This window comes from Neophocaena asiaeorientalis, unplaced genomic scaffold (genome assembly GCF_003031525.2).
Source record: "Neophocaena asiaeorientalis asiaeorientalis breed wild unplaced genomic scaffold, Neophocaena_asiaeorientalis_V1.1 scaffold30, whole genome shotgun sequence".
NCBI lineage: Eukaryota > Metazoa > Chordata > Mammalia > Artiodactyla > Phocoenidae > Neophocaena > Neophocaena asiaeorientalis.
The window spans coordinates 2211021-2233864 of NW_020174923.1; the positions used below are offsets into that span (position 1 = coordinate 2211021).

At 38.8% G+C, this 22844-nt stretch overlaps 1 protein-coding gene across 1 annotated transcript in view; it reads right to left on the reverse strand.

The window, feature by feature from the left end:
* Window positions 1-7333: 7333 nt before the first annotated feature.
* Window positions 7334-22844, reverse strand: part of ABCA5 (ATP binding cassette subfamily A member 5) — a 60691-nt gene continuing 45180 nt past the window's right edge. The window contains exons 26-40 of the mRNA XM_024761034.1: window positions 21771-21884; window positions 21246-21380; window positions 19678-19752; window positions 18817-18908; window positions 15014-15140; window positions 14593-14710; window positions 14400-14491; window positions 13458-13633; window positions 13006-13081; window positions 12317-12411; window positions 11473-11592; window positions 10224-10373; window positions 9765-9844; window positions 8388-8443; window positions 7334-7865 (exon numbers count right to left, since the gene is read on the reverse strand). Coding sequence (XP_024616802.1) covers window positions 7758-7865; window positions 8388-8443; window positions 9765-9844; window positions 10224-10373; window positions 11473-11592; window positions 12317-12411; window positions 13006-13081; window positions 13458-13633; window positions 14400-14491; window positions 14593-14710; window positions 15014-15140; window positions 18817-18908; window positions 19678-19752; window positions 21246-21380; window positions 21771-21884 — 1614 coding nt within the window. The 3' untranslated portion in view covers window positions 7334-7757. The remainder of the gene's footprint in view (window positions 7866-8387; window positions 8444-9764; window positions 9845-10223; window positions 10374-11472; window positions 11593-12316; window positions 12412-13005; window positions 13082-13457; window positions 13634-14399; window positions 14492-14592; window positions 14711-15013; window positions 15141-18816; window positions 18909-19677; window positions 19753-21245; window positions 21381-21770; window positions 21885-22844) is intronic.

Sequence of the window (22844 nt, forward strand, 5' to 3'; positions counted from 1 at the left end):
TCACACCTGGCAGGATTGGAAACTGGGCGTCTAACCATCTCTGCGGTGGTGGTCGCGGGGAGACTGGACCTTAATTATGAAGTCTGAGATAAAACGTTTTTGAATAAAAAAACTCCCTGGCATTGCCACATTTCCAGTGTGAGATTCATTCTCCTCCAGCTTTGAATTTAAACTGTAAGCTGTTATTCTAATTTCTTTTGACTTTCAATTACACTAAAATGACCGAGAAACTTGCAGTGGCTTTTTAATACAATTTAGTCCTCAATTTTATTTGCTCAGTAGTCTGCTGGATAGGCCTTGTATCTCCTACTGCACGAGAATATCCAGGAAGCCCAAGACAAGATCGTGGGGTTTGCATCTTGCAGTAACAGTATATGTGTTGATTTAAATGACCGTAAGTCAAATAGAGCCAGTAGGACTTTTTTAAGGTTCTTACCTTGAACTTCAAGATGTAAGCAAAGATACACAGACGCGTGGCTCTGTATAGACAGTTATGTTTATCTCGGACACACATTTCTAATATTCATAATGAAGGCCTGTAGATAGTGATCCCCGCCCCCAAACGAACAGTCCCCAATTGGGAACCTCATTAAGAAATGGCTTAAGAGGAGCAGAAAAATAACCTGACGTGTTAAGAAGAAGATAGGTCACAAAATAACCAAAAGATAATCCAAGATGAACTCAAAACAGCACTAAGAGAAGCCTTCCAATATGTACACAAAGACCTTCAGAATAAGTTTGCAGATGGATTCTATCGAACTCTGATACAACATCTGTATTTTAAAAATCGGAATTTAAAAGATGTGTCTTCTACCTTAATCCGAGTGGACCAGAACCAGGAACCCACCGCCCTTGAGCAGAATGTGGAACATTACCTGTGTGTGCAAAACCCACAGAAATGTGTTAAAGATAACTTTTCCACGGAAACCTTTGGGTAAATGAATCTATTTTCAACTCAAATCTATGCATTATATCGGTGTTCTCAAAGAGGGATATTTTCTCCTGAGGGGACATCTGACAAAGCAGGTTATGCCAACTCCCAAGTGTGTCTATTCTGATCATAAATTCAGGGACTGCAGACAGAAAGCCCAGAACATTGCAGACATGAGAACACTGGGTCTCAAACGTGTTCTCAGAATTGCCTTTGTCTGGATGGGATCCTTGACTTCCGGCGTCGTACCTGAACGTTATCCATTTTACTACTGCTAAGACATTCTGCACTTTTTACGCCACTGTGATTCTCAGCTTAGGAGCCGCTGCCGAAACCAACACTGCTTCAGATGTTCATTTCCTTTACCTACTGGACCTCTCCACTCAGACGTCTAACGAGCATCTCAAACTTTAAAACCTATTCCCAATCTTTCCCCCACATCCTTAAACCTGAACTTTCATGCTCTTCATCCCATCTGACGTTAATAGAAGATGAGGTCAAAGAGATAATAACTGAGGACCATTCCACCCTTCCAGTAGCTCAGACAAAAGAAAACTTGGGGCCGGTGACTCTCTTTCCCACCGCGCCATCCTAGCTCTACCTTCAAAACGTTGAGAATCCAACCATTTCTCACCACTTCCTGATTCAACTCATCTTAACCTCTTGCCTAATCAGATGCAGTTGCCTCCTACCAGGTCTTTCTTTCTCCCCCTAATCCTCCCAAAGAATCCAACCATTTCTCACCACTTCCTGATTCAACTCAACCTCTTGCCTAATCAGATGCAGTTGCCTCCTACCAGGTCTTTCTTTCTCCCCCTAATCCTCCCCACCACGGCATCCCTTTTACTAGTGCCCCCGGCTTGACCGGTCCACTCAAGCCTCACAGGTCCTGTTGCTCTCAAACAAGCCACACACTGTGCCTCGGAGCCCTGGCACTTGCCGTCCCTCTGTCTACACTGCTCACTCCCCAGCTTGCCGGCTCAGTGTGGTGTGACCGTCACTCACCTGCAACATCCACTCCATTCCAACATTCCTTATCTTCTTTTCTCAGCATCTAATGCATTATATACATACGTAGTTTTTGGTAGTTTGTCTCATTCTGTTATATTGGAAGTTCAGCGAGGGCAGAGATTTTTTATTTCAGCTACGTATCCCCAGTGTTTGTAAGTGCTGATTCAAAAGAGGCAGGCAATACAATATTTGTGAACACACGAATGATACACGAAAAGCAATCTTCATTTAAACCTTAAAGATTTTGGACACCGTCGCAGTTCTCAAGGACTACCTAATGTCTTGGTTTGGGGAGGGTAAATTCTGAAGCATGCATACTTAGTGGTTACAACCACCCTTTTAAAGTTGTATTTCTCTAACCAGCCAAATAGAAGCTAGACTTGCATATATTTGAAGATCAGAACTTCCATTTTTTAGATTGTAGGAAGATTTATTCTTTCCTTAAAGAGCAGAAGAGCAAGGATGACTTACTTTTTTAGTTTTTAATCTTTACTTTAAAATTTTGAATCATGTTGTGTATATTGTCTATTCATTAAAAATTAAAGCAGGGACTTCCGTGGTGGCGCAGTGGTTAAGAATCTGCCTGCCAATGCAGGGGACACAGGTTTGAGCCCTGGTCTGGGAAGATCCCACATGCCGCGGAGCAACTAAGCCCGTGCGCCACAACTACTGAGCCTGCGCTCTAGAGCCCGGGAGCCACAACTACTGAGCCCACGTGCCACGACTACTGAAGCCCGCACACCTAGAACCCGTGCTCTGCAACAAGAGAAGCCACCGCAATGAGAAGCCCGCGCACGAAGAGTAGCCCCTGCTCGCCGCAACTACAGAAAGCCTGTGCACAGCAACGGAGACCCAACACAGCCCAAAATAAGTAAATTTATAAACAAAAAAAAATTAAAGCAGAAGTGCCTTTAAAAATTAAGGAATATAGTTGACATTAGAATTAAGGGTTTATCAATTTATAAAGCTGGACCGAGAACACTTCTGATCTCATTCAGTCACAGACTCGATTTCACATACTTTTGACGTGTTTGGATGCAGTCAACGGAAAACAAGTATCAATTACATAATAATTACTTAATAATGTCAACAGTATAATGTGGCCAAAGAAATTACGAGCCAATGCATAAACAAGAGAATTAGCATTCAATATCTTTTCCTACAATAAGAGTTAGATAATGTGGTGCAGAACGGTAGTGATATCACACTGTTAATAAATGACTACGGTATTGTGGTTAATGAGACACAGAAGCGTTACAAATTAAAGGGAAATAAAATTGCAACCCAAGTGAGGGATTCATTTAGCCAGTCTTCAACTAAGAAGGTTACACTATAGTTACAACGCAGAACTTGGAAAATCCCATTACCACGAATTTAGATGCAACCTGACAATAAAACTTAAGTGATACCTTGTCTTAGGAAAAAGCACTGGGCTGCAAAAACCTGAAACTGTTAAGTCACAGCTAGAAGCTCATAAAAAAGCAGTCGCCTGAACAGTTGCCAGCTTACTCTTTGAGGGTAGATGCGGGTTTTATGCTTATGTTAGCATTTACTGTAATTACGCCCTTGAGCAGTTCCAGTCTTTACCTGGGCAATCTCACCAGCATCACCCACCTCTTAGTCTCAAGTTATCAAGAGGTGAACTTCGGTGACCTGAGATGGCCCTTTTATTGGCAACGGTTGTGACCCTGGGAAGGTCTGTGTGTAGACATGGGATGAATTGGGAGATGGGGATTGACATATATACACTACCATGTGTAAAACAGATAGCTAGTGGGAACCTGCTGTAGAGCACAGGGGGCTCAGCTCGGTGCTCTGTGATGACCTAGATGGGTGGGAAGGGGGGAGGGGGGAGGGAGGTCCCAGAGGGAGGGGATATATGTATACATATAGCTGATTCATATGGTTGTACAGCAGAAACTAACACAACATTGTAAAGCAATTATATTCCAATTAAAAAAAATTACTTTAAATTACTGATTTTTTTTGGAATTCTGTATTTATGCAAGTGTATAAGTTCTGTATTTATGCAAGCAAGCTTTATTTATAAATTCTGTATTTATGCAAGCAAGCTGTATTTATGCAAGCAAGCTTTCTAATCATGTAGTTTTGAGTATGCTATTTTTAAGGTGCTTAAAATTATTAATTTGCTTTATCTGATGAATTAGATTTGCAAGAGCTGCTTTAGGTACTTGAGAAAAATTGGTTCATTAAATTTAAAATCGTACCTAAGTGTTAAGAGAATCAATTTATTCAAACATTCTAAGGAAAATGATAAATATGTATTAAATATTTGGGAATAATTTAATTTGTTAAATGTAATAAAATGTAAGTAAAAATGATTGCTTTATATTTTCACAAAATAGATTTGAGATAAAAAGATCTAAAGAATATCTAGTTTAAGATTAAAATATGAATATGAATTAAAACACAAGTAACTGTCAATGTTCCCCCTTGAACATTCTTGTAAAAACCCCACAGATACTAAAAATAAATTACTAACAATTCTAGTGCCAGGTTTTTTCTTCATTTTTAATATGAGACACTCATTATTTGTTTATCGACACTAAATAACAAAGAATCCATTTCATACAAAATGAAGGGTTGTCTTGTTTTCAGTTCTTAAAGCTTATTACTAATAACATAATCATATTTATTTTTCTTAAATGGCAGCATAATTACTTACATATAACACATTATGAATGAAAAATAAGTAAACTTTTACCTTATAAGAATAGCTGATATAAAAATTATTCACCTGAGAATAGATTCTTTCATTTTATGTAACATGTTCTTTCAGGAAAGAAAATGAAAAATCAATGTTAGGAATATTAAAAATACACGAGGGGTAAGCATTTCTATTAAAAAAAAATTAATGTGTATTTATGTTACATAAAAATACAGCATGATTTTTCCTCAAATTCAGAGCACATTTAGAAGAAAATGTTGTGTGACCAACAGAATAAAAGCATGACAACACTTACCCTAAAGAGAATTGTGCCCCAATAAAAGTGTTACTACCACTAGCAAAGCATCTGTCGTGTTACATTAAAGTACGTAAGTATCTCACCTCTTCCCACTAGACTGTAAGATCTTACATGGCCAAAGTGGATAGTTACTGTTCTCTCCAAAGAACCCACTGCTTGAAACTTGACCACTAAGATGTCTGTTGAATAAAATTACTCTAAAAACATCTTACTGATAAAAATATTGGTTTTAGATAGTTTGGGCCAATTTAAAGGAAAAAAAAGGCTTTAAAGAAAACCCACGGCCTTTTACTGAGAACAAGCTGGGAGAAAGATTAAGAGCTCACAAAGAGAAATGTAAAGGACGCTCATCATTGTGTTTTTCAGGCCTCGTTCCTAACGCTGCAGACAGATGTTTGCGTTATTAGTCACGAACCACGGTCGCTCTGTGAAGTTCGGGTGTTCACTTTTAAGATTTGACTGTGGGTGGAAAATATAAGGCAGGTGATGTGGCTTTTTCTAATTTTTCCCAATATATGTATTTATATTTATTTGTATTGGTACAGAAAAACATTTTGAGATTATAATTTAAGACATTTTGAACTGTACACTGTCAATAAATTTCCTATTTGACCTGCTGTGTCCTTTTCTTCCCACCCCACTTACCCTTGTTTTCCTAAGTAGTAGTTAAATTATACTTCTGAATAGAAAAAATTCTCTTACTGTGAAAAAATGGGAACAGAACACTCCTACATTTTAATTTTAATTAAATTAAAATAATTTAATTCATGACCAAAATATATTCACGCTAAGTATGTAAAAACTTTTTAAAAAGCCCTTTTTAAAAAAAAATGCTTACAAGAGCACAATAATAGTGAAGTCACTGAATGAACTTAATAGATAGGAAACGTGATTATGACTGGTCAGCAGAGCTACAAACACCCCCCCCCCAAAAAAAAAGAAACCCTGGGTATTTACATGAATATTAGACACTAAAAGATATCTCTTTACGGCACCGGTTAGCAATGACTTGCTTAGAAAATACAATGTGCTATTTACTAATTTATCTACAAAGGTAAAGATTTTCTTTCCAAGGCTTCCTACTTGTCTTCATCGTGTAGTACTGTAGTTTAAAAGTTACAACTTTTACTAAAGATGGAAAAGCGAGATTCTCAGGTGAAGAACCAAAAGGTAGGTATCCTGAAGCAAGTGCCCTGATAACAGAAGATTGAACGCACTCGGCCACTGGATCCTAGAAGGGAGGCAACTCCGCTGCAGGCTGTGGAATCCGACCAGAGGCTGTGTAAAACAGCTCATTTAGATTAGTTAGAAGACAGACCTCTGAGACGGCACGTAACGTACCTGCACTGTTAGCAGTGTGGCCAAAGCAACAGAGGAAGGTATCGGTCATGTACCTCGTACCGAGGCTGAGAAAGGTACACTATTGTACTTCAGCTGCTAGAGCCTAAAAGCACAGCTGTCTTATTACACGGGACGGCGAAAACTTGAGTTTCACCTACGTTAGTTAATAGCTTCATTAAAGGGTTTGGATCTTTAGAGGAGCTCAGCACCAAATCCTTCTGCTGTGGCTGCTGTGCGTTAAGGCTCTTCGTAAAGCAATAAACACACCCTTAATATATTTGTTTTCACAAAGTTAATAACTCTCACTCATCTGGTTGAAATATAATGTCCACTAGTAGGATTTATATTATATTATATCTATAGTCCACACGTGGGCTCTACAAGGAAATATTTCTAAGACTGTCTTAACCATAATCTTACTTCAACTCTGTCAGGGAGTGAAATTCTGGCTTCTTATTAAAGAGAATTTTGTATAGTTTACTTATCCTTAATTTAAGGCCCAAAAGCTTATTTACATTCCACCACATTCCAAAGTGAATCTGAGATGAGTAACTAAATAAATCTACACGGTGATGTAGTTAAAACTCTATAAAGGAGAGAGATATTCAAATAATACAGTTTATTTCTAGAATAAAAGAAAATGTGCCCTTTGGAAGGAAGATGACAAAAAAATTTCTATCTTCCACGAGGGGTGGAGGTATGGCTTAATTCTTGTAGCTCTATAGATGTCTGTCATTCTAGCCACGAACAGTCAAAAGAATCAGGCTATTACATAGTAAGATTCTACACACAGTCTCCACAATAATGGAGACGCCTCTGAGTTTTACCGTAAGCAACGGAACTGTAGCGAGAGCACTGCGCCTGAGTTACTTACGTCTAAAATCACCTAACAGAATGAGGTCTCGGTTCAGTTATTCCGGCTGATGAGTGCCACCCAGTGAATGTCACTTCTGCAGACCTCTACGTGCACTGAGACTGTCCAGTGTTCAGGTTTTTAGGACGCCAGCTTCCATTCAGTTTCGTTTAGAAATTAAAAAGGAGAAGCAAACTTTTGCTTTATGTCTCTGTTCTATGCGTTATTTATGTATTCGTTTTTTATTTAGATTGGGGTATTACATACTTATGTAACAAGATGGTATAAACTTAAAAGATAACTGTTCAAAATAAGATGATTCTATCACTATTTCTTCAAATCATAAAATCACAAGCACTGTTTCTGAAAAGTGAAAAAGCACATATTCAACTTCACATACAGACTACAGTGCCGTATACGTCAGATACAAACGTGCAGTTTCAATGCATTATACACAAGTTTTATTTGAAGAAAAGCAAAACACACAACCAACAGCATTTCAATTAACGAAGTCAGGAAAATCCCACGTGCTTTCATGGTTCTCCAATTACCGTTCAAGCAATAAACGTTTAAACCAAAGTTAAAATAAAGTGAAGAAGAAAGAAATGCAGTAAACAGACTGAGCAACACAAATTCAAAATACTACTCTGTCTTCCTGTGTTCTTTCCCACCAAAGTGTGCTGTTCGAAGTGCCACAAGTGTTGTCTTCTTCCTCTTGTTCTTTAGTGAGTTCTATAAAAACCTAAATGAAAATAAATTAATGAATACAATATTCTGCTGTGCAATTATCTTACAAAAACTTTAACTAAATCAGCAATAGCATAAGGCAATACCTAGTTACATTAACCACTCAAGTATCAAGAGATGTACTGCCGTTAATATTACTTAAACAGAATAATCTCCACTAATCCCACAAAAAGATGAATGCTACTTTAGAGGATTAATAGATTATTTATTTTTTGATTAATATATTAAAGTAGCATCACAAAAATATTTATAAATATTTAAGCAATGTAATTTCAGATGTGCTAATATGAAACACCACCCATCATGACTCATTTTCTTCACACTGAAGAAACAATACTGAGCTATTCAAAATAAGCAGATGGAGGAGCTCAAGTTGTTATTTACAAAGTTTAGGAATATTCTATAGCGATTGGTCTCTGGCTCACAATCTCCTTCCCTGTCCAATATATACCTAAAACGATTAGATACGGGACACTTTCTTCTACAGAAGAACTTTTGAAATTTAACTTTATAGTACCTGTTCCAATGTCGCTTGAGAAAAGCTGTATTCTTCAATGGCAAAAGTACGTTTAGCTGTTAAAATACAAAAATAATATTTCACTTATTAATATTTTCAAGTAATAAAATGGCAATAACTACTGAGTGGCTAACAATCTGGTTTTTGTTGTTGTTGTTGCTTTAATCTCTATAATCAACCCATTTCGATTTAAAGCTGCCAGTACAGGTCACTGTCCTCTATCTGCCTCCTTCCTCTCCCAGCCGCTCAATTCTCTACGGCCCTAAGCGCTACGTATTTCGCGGACGGACTTGCCTTACTCTCCTTTTCCAAGCAGCCCCTCTTTCCCCTCCTTTCCTCTTCTCCCTCATTCCTCCTGTTTTCACGTTTCTTCTGCTCCTGCTCTGTCTCTCCCATCCCCCAGTCCCAGTACAGTCCACTCTGGACTTCTTACACTAGGTTCTGGATATCATGGGTCATGTGTCCACATGCTTTTCTGTACTTATTTTAGGTCCGTTTGCATTCTGGCCCAATATCAAATTTCTGGTTTTCTATTCATTCCTTTAATTCTCCCTAATTACTTCAAATGTTCTCTTTAATCATAAAGAAAACACTAGGAGGGACTTCCCTGGTGGTCCAGTGGTTAGGACTCTGTGCTCTCACTGTGGAGGGCACAGGTTCAATCCCTGGTCAGGGAACTAAGATCCCACACGCCGTGAGGCGCAGCCAATAAACCAAAAAAAGTATATTTAATGAAGTAACACTTTTTTTTTCTTTTAAAAAGAAAGCACCAGGAAGTTTCGTAGCTTACAAATGCCGTAAAATAACCTGTACCTGAATACGTGCCCCACCCAGGAGACTGCCTCTCTCTGCTGGTGAGGTATCTTTATCCCAACTAACATTTATTTTTTAAATGCCAAGATCCAATAAACTTCTTTAAAGTTTAGATTTAGGAATGCCTACCCTCTATGAATTTTCCTCTCCCTTAGATTTAGGAATGCCTACCACTATGAATTTTCCTCTCCCTTCTCTGCCTGCCACTGGTGTCTTGCTACCATTGCTACCTCTCTGGTCTAATACGAAGTAAGGATTCACGAAATTCAGTGCTCCCACTTCTGGACTGAACTGGTGAGGGCTAATTAAGATGAACTTTCTCAGAGATGCAACGTGAAAAACCGCGGCGATGTCCAGAGTGAAAGGTTTACACTACAATACAGTTAATCTACAAAATCCCTAGCGTGTGACTATTTACCTACAGCTTAGATTAAATTAGTAAAAGGTCATCTTCTTACTTACCATAGTTTCTACAGTAAACTTGAGTCCCGACTCCTAAACTTCTTAATAGAATTCTTTAATAATTCGAAAGCTACCTCACAATGTTTTTCAAATATTACTTACCTTCTTCCAGCTTAGAAAAAGATTGTGAAAGGGACTGAACATCTTCCTTAGGAATTTTATAAGCCAAAATAGAAGAAAAACTGAAAGCAAAGATAAAATACAGGTAAATTCAAAATAACTACTATGCATTCTGAAGCTCTGAAAGTTCAAAATAAAACTCCAATAACTTATTTTGATACTTATTTAGACAAAAATTATTTGAAATCTTAAAAATATTTCCATGCACCATAAAATAACTCTCTCATTACTCCTGGATAAGAACTTTAAAAACTTTAAATACTATTACATGTTGAAAGAGCTAACATTAAAAATGAGTCAGCTTCATAAAACTCCATTCATCAAACTACATTAGTCCAATATTGGTTATACTACATTTTTTCATTAATCCATAATACAATAACCAATTTTTATGATTATTGCTGTACAAAGAAATGTAACTAAATTTTTTTAAATCTTTACCTTTCCTGACGGCTTGCATTTGGGAAAATATGCTGAATTTCTCTTTGAAGACGGTCTACTTCTAGGTTTTCTATCCAGTCCTTTAATTTGATTTCCAAAAAGTATCCTTTTCCAAATTTACTCTTTAGATGTTGGACTGTCCCAATACATCTGTAGTAATTTTTAAAAGGAAGTACAGATATAAGATAACCTGACAGTTTTAAAGATAATTTCTCACTTAAGAATGATTTAAATAAAATTCCCACACTGGAATACTTGTCAATTTATATAAAAGGTGAAAATATAAGAGATAATACAGAGTTTTCATATACCCCTCCCCCAACTTCAGTTTCCCTAATACTGTCATCTTGTATTACCGTGACACATTTGTCAAAATTAAGAAACCAACGCTGGTATATTATTACTGAGTTTACTGCCTTTACTTGGACTTCACCGGTTTCTCCACTCATGTCCTCCTTCTGCCCCAGAGTCCACCCAGGATCCCACTGTGCTGTGTGGCCACACCTCTTCAGTCTCCCCTGCTCGGGGACACTTTCTTATTCTATCCTTCTTGGTCTTGGTCATGACTTGGACAGTTTTGAGAACTGTTTTTGTAGGATGTCCCTCAATTTGGGGTAGTCTGATGTTTTTCTCATGATTAGACTGGGGTGTGGGTTTTTGGAGCAAAGAACACAGAGCTGAAGTACTTTCTCATCACGTCCCAGGGGGCATGTGATGACCACATGGCCCTGCCTGCTTAGGGTGGTATTTGTCCCATTTCTCTGCCGTAAAGTTACTATCCACCCCTTCCCATACTTTAGAATACAGACTGGCTTTAAGTCCAGGCGATACTTGGGAGGTACTACACAATCTGGCATCTTTCTGTAAAGAGATGTGTCTCTACTCCCACATTTATTTACTTACTCCATCGCTTACCTATATGAGTATGAACTCGTTTATTTATTTTATACGCTGAGTTACAATCCCATACAGTGCCTACCAATTTTTAAAAACAGCAAATATCATGCCTGAAAATAACACTCTCAGTTGTTGAATAATTAAGCCAATTCCAAACGCAGAGTGGCTGGCCAATTTTTGGAAAAAAGTAACATATTTCCAAGTGATTCTACAGAAAGCTGATAAAACAAGGGAGCGTTTTTTAACATTTAAGCTAATGTGTATTATTATAAGTTTCTGAAATGACAGCGTTCCAAATCCAGACACGTGCTCCGCCCTGCACCCCTCACCCCCCTCCGCGGCAAACAGCCACCTTAGCTGCCCAGACACCAGGATAGCCACTCGGTCACAGACAGCCTCCACCTCCTCCATGCAATGAGTGGCCAGGATAGCTGCCCGCGTTTTGTTCTTAAACGCAGCTCTAATTGCTCTCCTACAAAATACAAATAAAACGAAAAGAAGGGAAGGTGGCACCTGAACGTCCATGAAAATACCTGAGTTTTAAAAATCCAACTATTTGGTTAATTTAAATTTATCAAACATCATTGCTATAATTAGTATATTCTGCCCAACTGTGATTCTTCTATCCCAACTCATTTTACCTTATTTTTGAAAGCTTGTCAAATGGAAAGAAAGTTCACGATTTCAAGCGTTTCTATGGGTTAAAAGTATGCTAACCAACCGATTACAGAAACCGATGGCTTTTCACGTTATAACAAAAACAGCCACAGAATCATAGGGAAAACTTAACATGCGTCTGAACCAAACCTCACATTTTATAGACATGGAAACCTAGGCTCAAAGAGTTGCTCAAACAATGATGAGTGCCTAGAAAGAGAGTTCCAATGGACATTTAGGACAACACTGTTATGAGATGTTTACTTACATATGTTACTTTATACAGGAAAAAAAACCTTTAAAAAACTATTCAGAAAACAGTACTCTCATTTTTGTCCTGGCACACATAATATACTGTTAACAGCTGATGAAAAATATGATCAGGTTTAAAAAGTTTAAGGGGATCTCGAGAAATTTTTAATTACGATTTCTCCTTTTGTGCAGGATTTTTAATCGATACATGTATGTAACTAACACAAAACCACCCGTGATGATGCTACAGCACAATGGGTCTCAAGCGTCCCTGACGTCATACTTACCACATGTGCTGTTTGGCTTTAGGGTCCATACCTGTGGATGGCTCGTCTAGCAGAGTAACAGGAGGGTTCCCCAGCATACTCAGAGCAAAACACAGCTGGACGGAAAGAAAACGGAGCGCGGGGAGGCTATAAGAAACTCTATCAGGTGGACCTAGAGTCTGTCATACAGAGTGAAGTAAGTCAGAAAGAGAAAAACAAATACCGTATGCTAACACATATATATGGAATCTAAAAAAAAAAAAAATGTTCTGAAGGACGTAGGGGCAGGACAGGAATAAAGATGCAGACGTAGAGAATGGACTTGAGGACAAGGGGAGGGGGAAGGGTAAGCTGGGACAAAGTGTGAGAGTGGCATGGACATATATACACTACCAAATGTAAAATAGATAGCTAGTGGGAAGCAGCTGTATATAGCACAGGGAGATCAGCTCGGTGCTTTGTGACCACCTAGAGGGGTGGGATAAGGAAGGTGGGAGGGAGACGCAAGAGGGAGGGGATATGGGGATATTTGTATACGAACAGCTGATTCACTTTGTTATACAGCCGCAACTAACACAACAATGTAAAGCAATTATACTCCAATACAGATGTTAAAAAAAAAAAAGAATGTGAAAGAAGAAAAGAAAAAAAAAAAAAGAAACTCTACCAGGCACCAGACTGCACACACACTTGTCGTTAAATAAAAGTACCTTTCGCTTGATTCCTGCAGGTAGTTTCTTTACCGTTTTCTGGAGATGTTCTTTTAAATCAAGTGCATTTGTTATTCTGCAAAATACACAATACAAAATGAGTGTACCATGAAGCACATAAATACAAGTATAAAGTGATCACTGACACTGTTTTTTTCCTAGAACAATTACTCTGTCGAAGCTCACTTTAAATAAATTAATATCTTGATTAAAAGGTTCACTTTAAAATAGGTTTCATGACATTTATAGGTACATTCATTCTGTACTTATAAATAAAAATGTTTCCTTTTCATTTTCATGGCTGTCATAATTTAGTAAAGAATATATGAAAAATTAATGATCTTCTTCTATGAAAATTATGATCCACGGAAATGCCTGCTATGAAATTTTAAAGCCGTGGCATGTGAACCTTTCTCCAGGTAACAAAAGGGCTCTAAAGACAATTATTTTACCGAATTATGACCTCCTTCATGTCACTGGCACTCATTCCTTTCACAGCTCCATAAATTTCAAAATGTTCCTGTAATGTAATCTCTGGCCACAGTGGGTTTATCTGAGGACAGTAGCCCATACACTTTACGGCATCATCATCTCCAGCTGGGTCTGAAGAATAGTCTCTTAGAAATACCTGCAGAAATATAAACCAAGTGTAATGACTATTTTTGCTTAACTTCCATCGTAAAGGAAGTGGCAAGTGGGTTAATTCAAACTCCTTCCAAACTCCTGACTTCCTAAAGTCAGGGTCACAGCAGGTCAGATTCTCACCCTTTTCTGATGAAGAAACGACACACATGGCTGCGTCAGAGATGAGAGACATGGCTAGAAAAGGTGGCCAGGGATGCAGGGTTGGGTGGGAAGGCAAGGCCCGTTTTAACCAGGAGGATCAGGGGGCCCCACGGAAAGGTGATTTCTGAGCCAAGGGAACATGTGAATTTGCTCATCTGGTTTTCTGTGGGGTAAGGAATAGCCAACATAAGGAAAACCTAAGGTAAAAGGAAAAGAGTGAAGTGTGCCCGGCATTTTCCAGCAAAGAATGAGCCAGCGTGGCTGGTGTGATCGAAGGCTAGCTGACGGCAAGGTCAAGGTTAGCTCCTCTATTTCCTGAAGTTAATACAACGGGCTTCTATTAAGTCGGTGGACAAATCACCCATGCTTGTAATCAGCATAAAAGCAGAAATACTGTACATGTGTGCGTTCTGCATGTGTGCATGCAAATGTGACTATGTACGTTATTCTCACAGATAACCAAAAAGATCGTAACTTGATCAAGCTACCCTAAAAAATTAATATTAAAACATGAAATTTGAGCATAAAAATCCCATTTGTCACTAAGAAGTTTATTTTAATTAAAAATATAAATCGTATTCAATATATCCCACACCGTTATACCATACCTGGCCTGAAGTTGGTTCTATATCACCAACCACAGTATTAATAATCGTACTTTTGCCTGCACCATTTGGACCCAATAGTCCCAAGATCTCTCCTAAAGGAATTAAAAGAAAAATTGTCATATGTAAATCAAACTAAAGAATGAAAATTACTCTTCCAGAAAAGTTATTCAAGAAAAAATAATTAAATACCAGCCTTTTTTCACACAGAAGGAGACATATTTATTTGCCACTTTCTTTATTTTTCTTGTAGGAAGAAAATCTTTCTTGTCTTCATATTCTTTATGCAAATTGTTGACCATAATGGCTGGCTTCTAATAAGGGAAACAGGATTTAAAAAAGAGTGATAACTCAGATATCCATCGTTCAATGACAGGCCGTACACAGCTCCTGGCCGTATCGTAAGAACTATATTTGCTAATAAGGGGTACTGCATAGATAACTATCCATCTATGACGGGAATAACGGCTTGTTCAAAAGAAAGTGGACAAACATTTTTTCAAAGACAAACTTCTTGGCAATCGATTCATATAAGGGGACAATTTTCGAGGCTAACCCTGTGCAGAGGGGCTGCTCACTGCTCACCGCACGCGGCTCAGCAAGAGAGACTGAGTTACCTCCTCGTGGCGCTGGCAGCTCAGCAATTCTTTGACCTTCACCCTTTCAGCTCTGACATCTTCATCTTCATCCTCATTGTTTGGTGGTTCTGGAGACTTCCTACTTTTGGACTTTGTTGTAAGGGTCCTGAAAGTATAAATAGATTTTCAAATAATTAAAATGGTAAGAAATTGAAGCACTACACAGAGAAAAGACTGAAAAAAATATAGCAACATGAGATCTGTTGTCGGAGATCAGTTATCTCTTAAAGGTAGAAATTACAGAGCTATTTTTCACTCACTGACATCATTTGGATGATATTATCTAAATTCATTCATTTATTCAACAATTATTTACAACCAGTATGTGTCAAGCACTAGTTCACAGAAAGATAAAAAAGATTTTTAAAAAACCAACACAGACCCCGCTCTCAAAGAATTTACGTCTTGGGTGTACGTGAGATGACCCAGGCAGCGTGGACAGAGAGGCTGAAGTCAGCATCCGTAGCAACACCATAAAGGTGGGCAGAGGAAAGAGCGCTTCCAAAGGAAATTCTGAAGTACTATTAAGAGAGGTAAAGAGGCAAATAGAAGTTGACATTATGGGGAAAAAAAAAAGAAAGAAAGAGGAGAAAAGTTTAAGGGAAGAAGTCAGTCACATTTAAGGCTGTAGATCAGTTAAAGAGGGTAAGCCTACTTTACCAGACAGAGAGGAGCCATTAGTTTACCTTACCACAAACAGGAGCAGCCAAGAGGTGAGGGCAGGAGCCAGATGGCAGGAGTTAGGGAGTGAATGGGACATGGGAAAGGAGGTGACAAACTGGAGGTGGAAGCCTTCTGGCTATAAAAGGAAAGAGACTGTCTTTTCTCCATTGTATATTCTTGCCTCCTTTGTCAAAGATAAGGTGACCATATGTACGTGGGTTTACCTCTGGGCTTTCTATCCTGTTCCATTGATCTATATTTCTGTTTTTGTGCCAGTACCATACTGTCTTGATTACTGTAGCTTTGTAGTATAGTCAGAGGTCTGGGAGACTGATTCCTCCAGCTCTGTTTTTCTTTCTCAAGATTGCTTTGGCTATTCGGGGTCTTTTGTGTGTCCATACAAATTGTGAAATTTTTTGTTCTAGCTCTGTGAAAGATGCCAGTGGTAGTTTGATAGGGATTGCACTGAATCTGTAGATTGCTTTGGGTAGTATAGTCATTGTCACAATGTTGATTCTTCCAATCCAAGAACATGGTATATCTCTCCATCTGTCTGTATCATCACACAAACACATAAAAGAATGTTCAACATCACTAATCATCAGAGAAATGTGCAAATCAAAACTACAATGGGATATCATCTCATACCGGTCAGAATGGCCATCATCAAAAAATCTGCAAACAACAAATGCTGGAGAGGGTGTGGAGAAAAGGGAACCCTCATACACTGTTGGTGGGAATGTAAATTGATACAGCCACTATGGAGAAAGGGTGTGAGGGAGGGAGATGCAAGAGGGAAGAGTTATGGGGATATATGTATATGTATAACTGATTCACTCTGTTATACAGCAGAAACTAACACACCACTGTAAAGCAATTATACTCCAATAAAAACGCTAAAAAAATAAAATATATACATATGATCAAAAAGAAAAAAGGAAAGAGAGGGGGTAAGAGCTAGAGAGGGACTCAGGTTTCAATGCGATTGATGAGTACTTTGTTTTATATGGGAGGAAGGCGACCCCCTCCCAAAGGGAAATATACCCTAATAAGATCCAAAAGGGAAAGACACAGAAAGAGAGAGCTGACTGAGCAACATCCTTAAGCAGACAGAACACAGGAAGACTTGGATAACAAGGGGGACACCTTCCTCTGGGGCTGGGAAAAAGCAAAAGTGACGAAAGATGTGGACAAGTGTGTACACATTTTATAATTTATAATCAGGTGCTTCTGTTTCCTGAGACAGATGGCACGATCATCCACTGAGAAGTAAGAAGTGAGGTGAGCTGAGGTGACTCTGAGAATCTGAGGGATACAAAGAAGGCCTGCGAGAACTACAGAAAAGAAGAAGATAGGAGGGGACTTCCCTGGTGGCGCAGTGGTTAAGAATCCGCCTGCCAATGCAGGAGACACGGGTTCGAGCCCTGGTCCGGGAAGATCCCACATGCCGCGGAGCAACTAAGCCTGTGTGCCACAATTACTGAGCCTGCACTCTAGAGCCCACGTGCCACAACTACTGCAGCCCGTGTGCCTAGAGCCTATGCTCCGCAACAAAGAGAAGCCACCGCAATGAGAAGCCCGCGCACCGCAACAAAGAGTAGCCCCTGCTCGCCACAACTAGGGAAAACCCACACACAGCAACGAAGACCCAACTCAGCCAAAAAATAAATAAGTAAATAAAAAAAAAAAAAAGAAAAAGATAGGAAGCTGCTGAGTAGGTAAAGGCGTAGGGCTGCCAAACAGCGTTAAAACAGAGCTGAGTTTCTATGGGATGAGTATGTAGCATCATCAATGGCTCTGATGCAAACAGAGGGTGAAGTGGAACAGAGACAAAAGTCACTGGCTTGGAGAAAATCAGAAACTGAGGGGTTACGATGTTGGAAGGGTTACCTGTGTGGATGCTGAAATCTCCCCCAAAACGAGAGCAGGAATAAAGGCAAAGACACAGAAGGAGAGCCAGACACTCTGCCTCAGTGGATGAGGGGCGGGTCCAGCGGCTAGTGAATAACCCCTATACGTTTTCCAATACTTTGCAGTTTTCTCCAGAATGTGAATATTCAGCAAATAAACAAATACGTGGGAAATATAAAAACGAAATTCAGAACCAGTTTGGTACCAATGGCCATATTTCAAGAAATAACTCTTCTTCAAATTTAAAACGTCCTTTGAAAAAAAATGCACAGACTTGGAGAAAATATTTTAAAATATATCTGATAAGAGATTGTAACCAGAATATATTTTAAAAACCTCAAAATTCAGTAATATAAAGACAACCCAATTTTTAAAATGGGCAAAGGATTCAGACTGACACGTCTCCGAAGTAGATATAAAAATGAGCAATAAGCACATGAAAAGACACTCCACATCATGAATCATCAGGGAAGTGCAAATGAAAACCACGAGACACTAACGTGCACCCACGAGAACAGCTAAAGTCGAAACGACAATAACACGTATGGGCAACAACGTGAAGGAAACAGAACGCTCATCCATTCCTAGGAGTAAAATGGTGCAGTCACTGTGGAAAACAGTCTGGCAGTTCTTGAAGAGGTTAAGCATAAAGCCACCACAATGACCCATCAATTCCACTCCCAGGTATCCTCCCCAGAGAAATGAAAATATACGTCCACATAAATACGTGCACCCAGATGTGCATCGTAGCATGACTCACAGTAGCCAGAAAGTGGCAACAGCTCAAATGCCAACCAACCGATGAATAGATCAAGTGTGGTATATCCTTACAATGTAATATTAGTCAGCAAAAACAAACAAAAAGGTAATGAGGCACTGCTACATGCTACAACGTGGATGAACTTCCAGAACGTTTGCCCAAGTAAAAGAAGCCAGACAAGAAAAGACCCCACCTTGCATAATTCCATTTAAAGGAATGTGTAAGATACGCAGCTCTATGGAGACAGAAGGTAGATCAGTGGTTACACAGGGCTGGGGGCCAGCTGAGCGGGGGAAGGACGTGACCAGCGGACACAGGGTTTCTTTTTGGGGGTGATGGAAATGACCTGCAATCAGATTATGGTGATGGCTGCACAACTCTGTCAATATAGTAAAAAAAATATATATTAAAATTAAAAAAAATTAAACCTGAAATTTAAAAAACTGACCTGAAAAAGGGATCCTTTCTTAATGATCTGCCTCCATATTTTTTCTCGTAGTACTGTAAGAGGAAAATCCACAGCACACACTGCAGGTAAGGCTAAAAGAAAAACAGGTTACAGCTCGTGACTGAATCATTTTGGGTTTTTTTCTTTCCCCCCGTGTACCAACAGAACCAAAACCACATACATCAGGTTCCTTTCCATCACTGAAAAACTTCGTCACAATTTTTTTTTGCATGTCATACAATGAGTTAAGAATAAATGTTAATGGATGGACATATATACACTACCAAATGTAAAATAGCTAGTGGGAAGCAGTCGCATGGCACAGGGAGATCAGCTCGGTGCTTTGTGACCACCTAGAGGGGTGGGATAGGGAGGGTGGGAGGGAGACGCAAGAGGGAGGAGATATGGGGATATACGTGTACATATAGCTGATTCATTCTGTTATACAGCAGACACTAACTCGACATTGTAAAGCAATTATACTCCAATAAAGATGTTAAAAAAAAAAGAATAAATGTTAATACAAACCAAGGTTGATTTTTAGTAAAATGACCCTTCACATACTTTTCTACCTCTGTAAAGTTCATCTGTTGTCAGCTTCATAAATTATAATTTTAAAAAAGCTTTGTTTTTGCTTCTATGGAAGCCAGAATTATCATTAAATAGAATTAACGACGTGAAAAAAACAAGTACATTAAAGTGGATGTATTCAGTAAGTGAAATGCGTATTAGCTAGCATTAACTAACACACTAACTTCTTATGCACCTTCATTTTTATGCAATGGAATAAAAACTAAAAAGAGAGTTAAAACCATATGACCAAACCACTCATAAGGTAACATGCTAACAGTTATTTCTTACCGATATAACAGCCACCAAAAGACGATCCCATGGGTTGTAGGTGCCCTCTTTTTTTTGCATATTCTTCCAAGAAATCTAAGACAAAACGTTTTGAAAATTTGTATGTGGCTGTGATACTGTGATATAATGAAATGTGGTCTTTGACCACAGTTCCTGGCACAGAACTTCTAAAACCCTTGGAATTTCCTGAGTGACAGAGGGGACAGGAGTGTCTCTCATCGTATAAAACAAGCCCCTCTCAACCTCAGCTGAGTCTATGCTAATGAGGGGACTCTCAGAGGAGGATGGAGGCTGACTGACAGAGGACCAGCCAGACTAGAGGGCTGGAACTTCCGGCCCCAGGTGCCACCACCAGGGAGGGGAGAAGAGCGTGGAGACTGATTAGCTCATCCTGCCCAGGTCATGGGACCTCCACAAAGCCTCTAACACGCTGGGAGGACGACTCTCTCCAAACTGCAAAGGGACAGGAGCTCTGCCCTTCGGACCATTCTGGGCCCTGCCAGCCAGTTCTAGAGCAAAGTACTGATCCCCGGCAAGGGGTCCAAGTCAGACAGAACGTGGGTGGCCTGGGGACCCACGACCCGTGACTGGAATCTGAAGCGGGGGGCTGCCTGCAGGACTGAGCCCTGAACCCGTGGGGTCTGCGCTAACTCTGGTCAGTGTCAGAACTGCTGAATGTCAGGGAAAACCCACACGTTTGGTGTCGGAAGCGCTGTGTGCAGAGGAACCAATTTTCTTTTAGCTGTGACGTGTAGAAACGTTCGGTTAAAACGAAAAACATGTATTTAACAGCAAACACGTCTTCTCTATAAATTAGCTACCTGTTAATATTTATAGCCATGTTTTGTAGTTAGATTAAAATCTTCCTCACCCCAAAATATGCCTATCAGAGCAGGTATAAATTAAATTATAAACTTAAGCCAAAAAAAGGGAGGGGAGAGAGGTAAGGAGGTGTGTCAGTAGAATTAATCAGCAATCGTCCTAAATTAATTCATCACTTAAGTTTTTTTCTAACCACAGAAATTGTTTTCAATTAACCTTTTCAATTAACCAGGCTTAATAATCTTGTTGCGTTCCTCTATTTTTTTCTTGAAAAAAAATCGCTCAAACTTTATTTTTCCTCATCCCTGTACAGTACAATACACTTGAAAAACTCCCCCGAAACACTCCCCCAAAACTCCCCAGTCCAACACATATGGACTGCAGTCAGATCATACTTCTAACTTATGTACATTGTTTTGGGCATGAAAGACCACGTAATGAACACAGTCCTTCTCCTTTGAGAATCTGCAGTTTAGAAACATGCTTGAAAGGATTCCACAGTAATTTTACGTTTACTGCTACATTAATAGTATTTAAATCAAGTACTAGCAGTCAACCTTTTATTTTATTTTTTTTACTACTTCAGTACAAGAGCTAAGATCCCAAAGATTAGGCAGTAATTATTTACCCTTTTTAAAAAATACTAGAACACCTAACAGACCTACCTTTATGAAACAGGTCAGGCAGCCTAGAAGCGGATAGATTGGGATGGTTTTAAAAAATACTAGAACACCTAACAGACCTACCTTTATGAAACAGGTCAGGCAGCCTAGAAGCGGATAGATTGGGATGGTTATGCACAAGGCATAATGAAGAGCAACTGTAACTGCATATCCCATGAAATAAGTTACTTCGGTGACTACAATGCAAACCAATGCTGTCTAAAGAAGAAAACGAGAAAACAAGGGAAAAGATGTTTAGCAATTTCCAACAAACTTACTGGGTGCCTCAGCATTAACTATGTCTTTAATCTTCTAATAAAACCTGGAACCACAGCAGATACTTAGCCAGAAAGTGTCAGAGCGCTGATACCAGTTTTTTGTAGCTGGCATCCTTGTCATGCTAGTTGTTAAATGCAACAAAATATCATCCCTTCATGGAGTGGATGGGGCTGAAGACGAATATACACACTGACAGACGCTGCTAGCTAGCTAAGTTCTGCCCTTAGAAAAGACACAGTAACCCTTTCAGTATAACCATGAAAAGAGTTCATGACTTTCAGATAACGCGCTAGGGAAAGCTGAGACAAAATAATATAAAATGTGACTTACCACAGAATAGACAAATGACCAAAATTCTTTGGTATTTACAATGTTTTTAAAAGTGAAAGAAGTAATATAGGTAAACAGAATAACTGATGGAACATAACCAATAAGGCAAAAAACCTGGAAGACAGAAATGTGTATTTTTATTTAAAAATATGAGTAGCTAACCGTACCTATGATGTAAAATACCAGTCACATTAAATCGTTAGGGAATAATTACTCTTCAAGTTTTATTGCTCAGCAAATCGCTCCAAAAAAACGGAAACTGTAGTTCCTTGAGGAGTTTCTCCTAAATCAATAAAGCTCATGTTTTTAACTGCTAACACAATCTTGAATAAGCCATTTAAACTAAATACTATTTGTAGCTATTTTTTTATGCCAAGTAAAATACTGTCTCTTACCATGTTATTATGAAAAACAAGCATAGCTGGTTACGGCTTTATCCTCTCCATCAACTATTAGCTTTCTTTTACTGTACAGCATTTAATGCACTTTGTAAATTTTTAAGAAAGACATTTATTAAGTTATAAGGTGGAGATTAATATGTAAGATCAGGATGGCCTCTGGCAAAGCTCCTAAGTTGACTTTCAGCAACCCCAACCTACCAAGCTCTGTTTTCGCTTTTTTCTAATATAATTCATAGGAAAGGATCTAGTGTCAGTCATTGACATACGAATATGAATATGAATACAAATCATACTCTTCCTTAGTATTTTAAGCCATACTTTAAATTATGGAATAAAAGAGCTTCTTCTTTGTGAAATTATTTTTGGGCACAGAGACAAAGAAGACATTTAAAGGAAGGACTGTTTAAGTATTCCTGATTACATACAAGTAGGCAGTCTACAGGAAAGACCACCTCAGTTTCAAGGAATTATTTCATAATGGTAAAGTTATTGTTTTTAAAAATCACTTAGGGCAATATAAACTGCATTGATTATAGGTATCGTACACAAAAATTAAATAGATGTCGGTTCTGTTTTCTGGAACGTCACCATTACTCAATCAGACAATTATCACATTTATAAAGATCTAGCTTTTTAAAATAACATTTTATTTATAAATAGCACGAATACAACT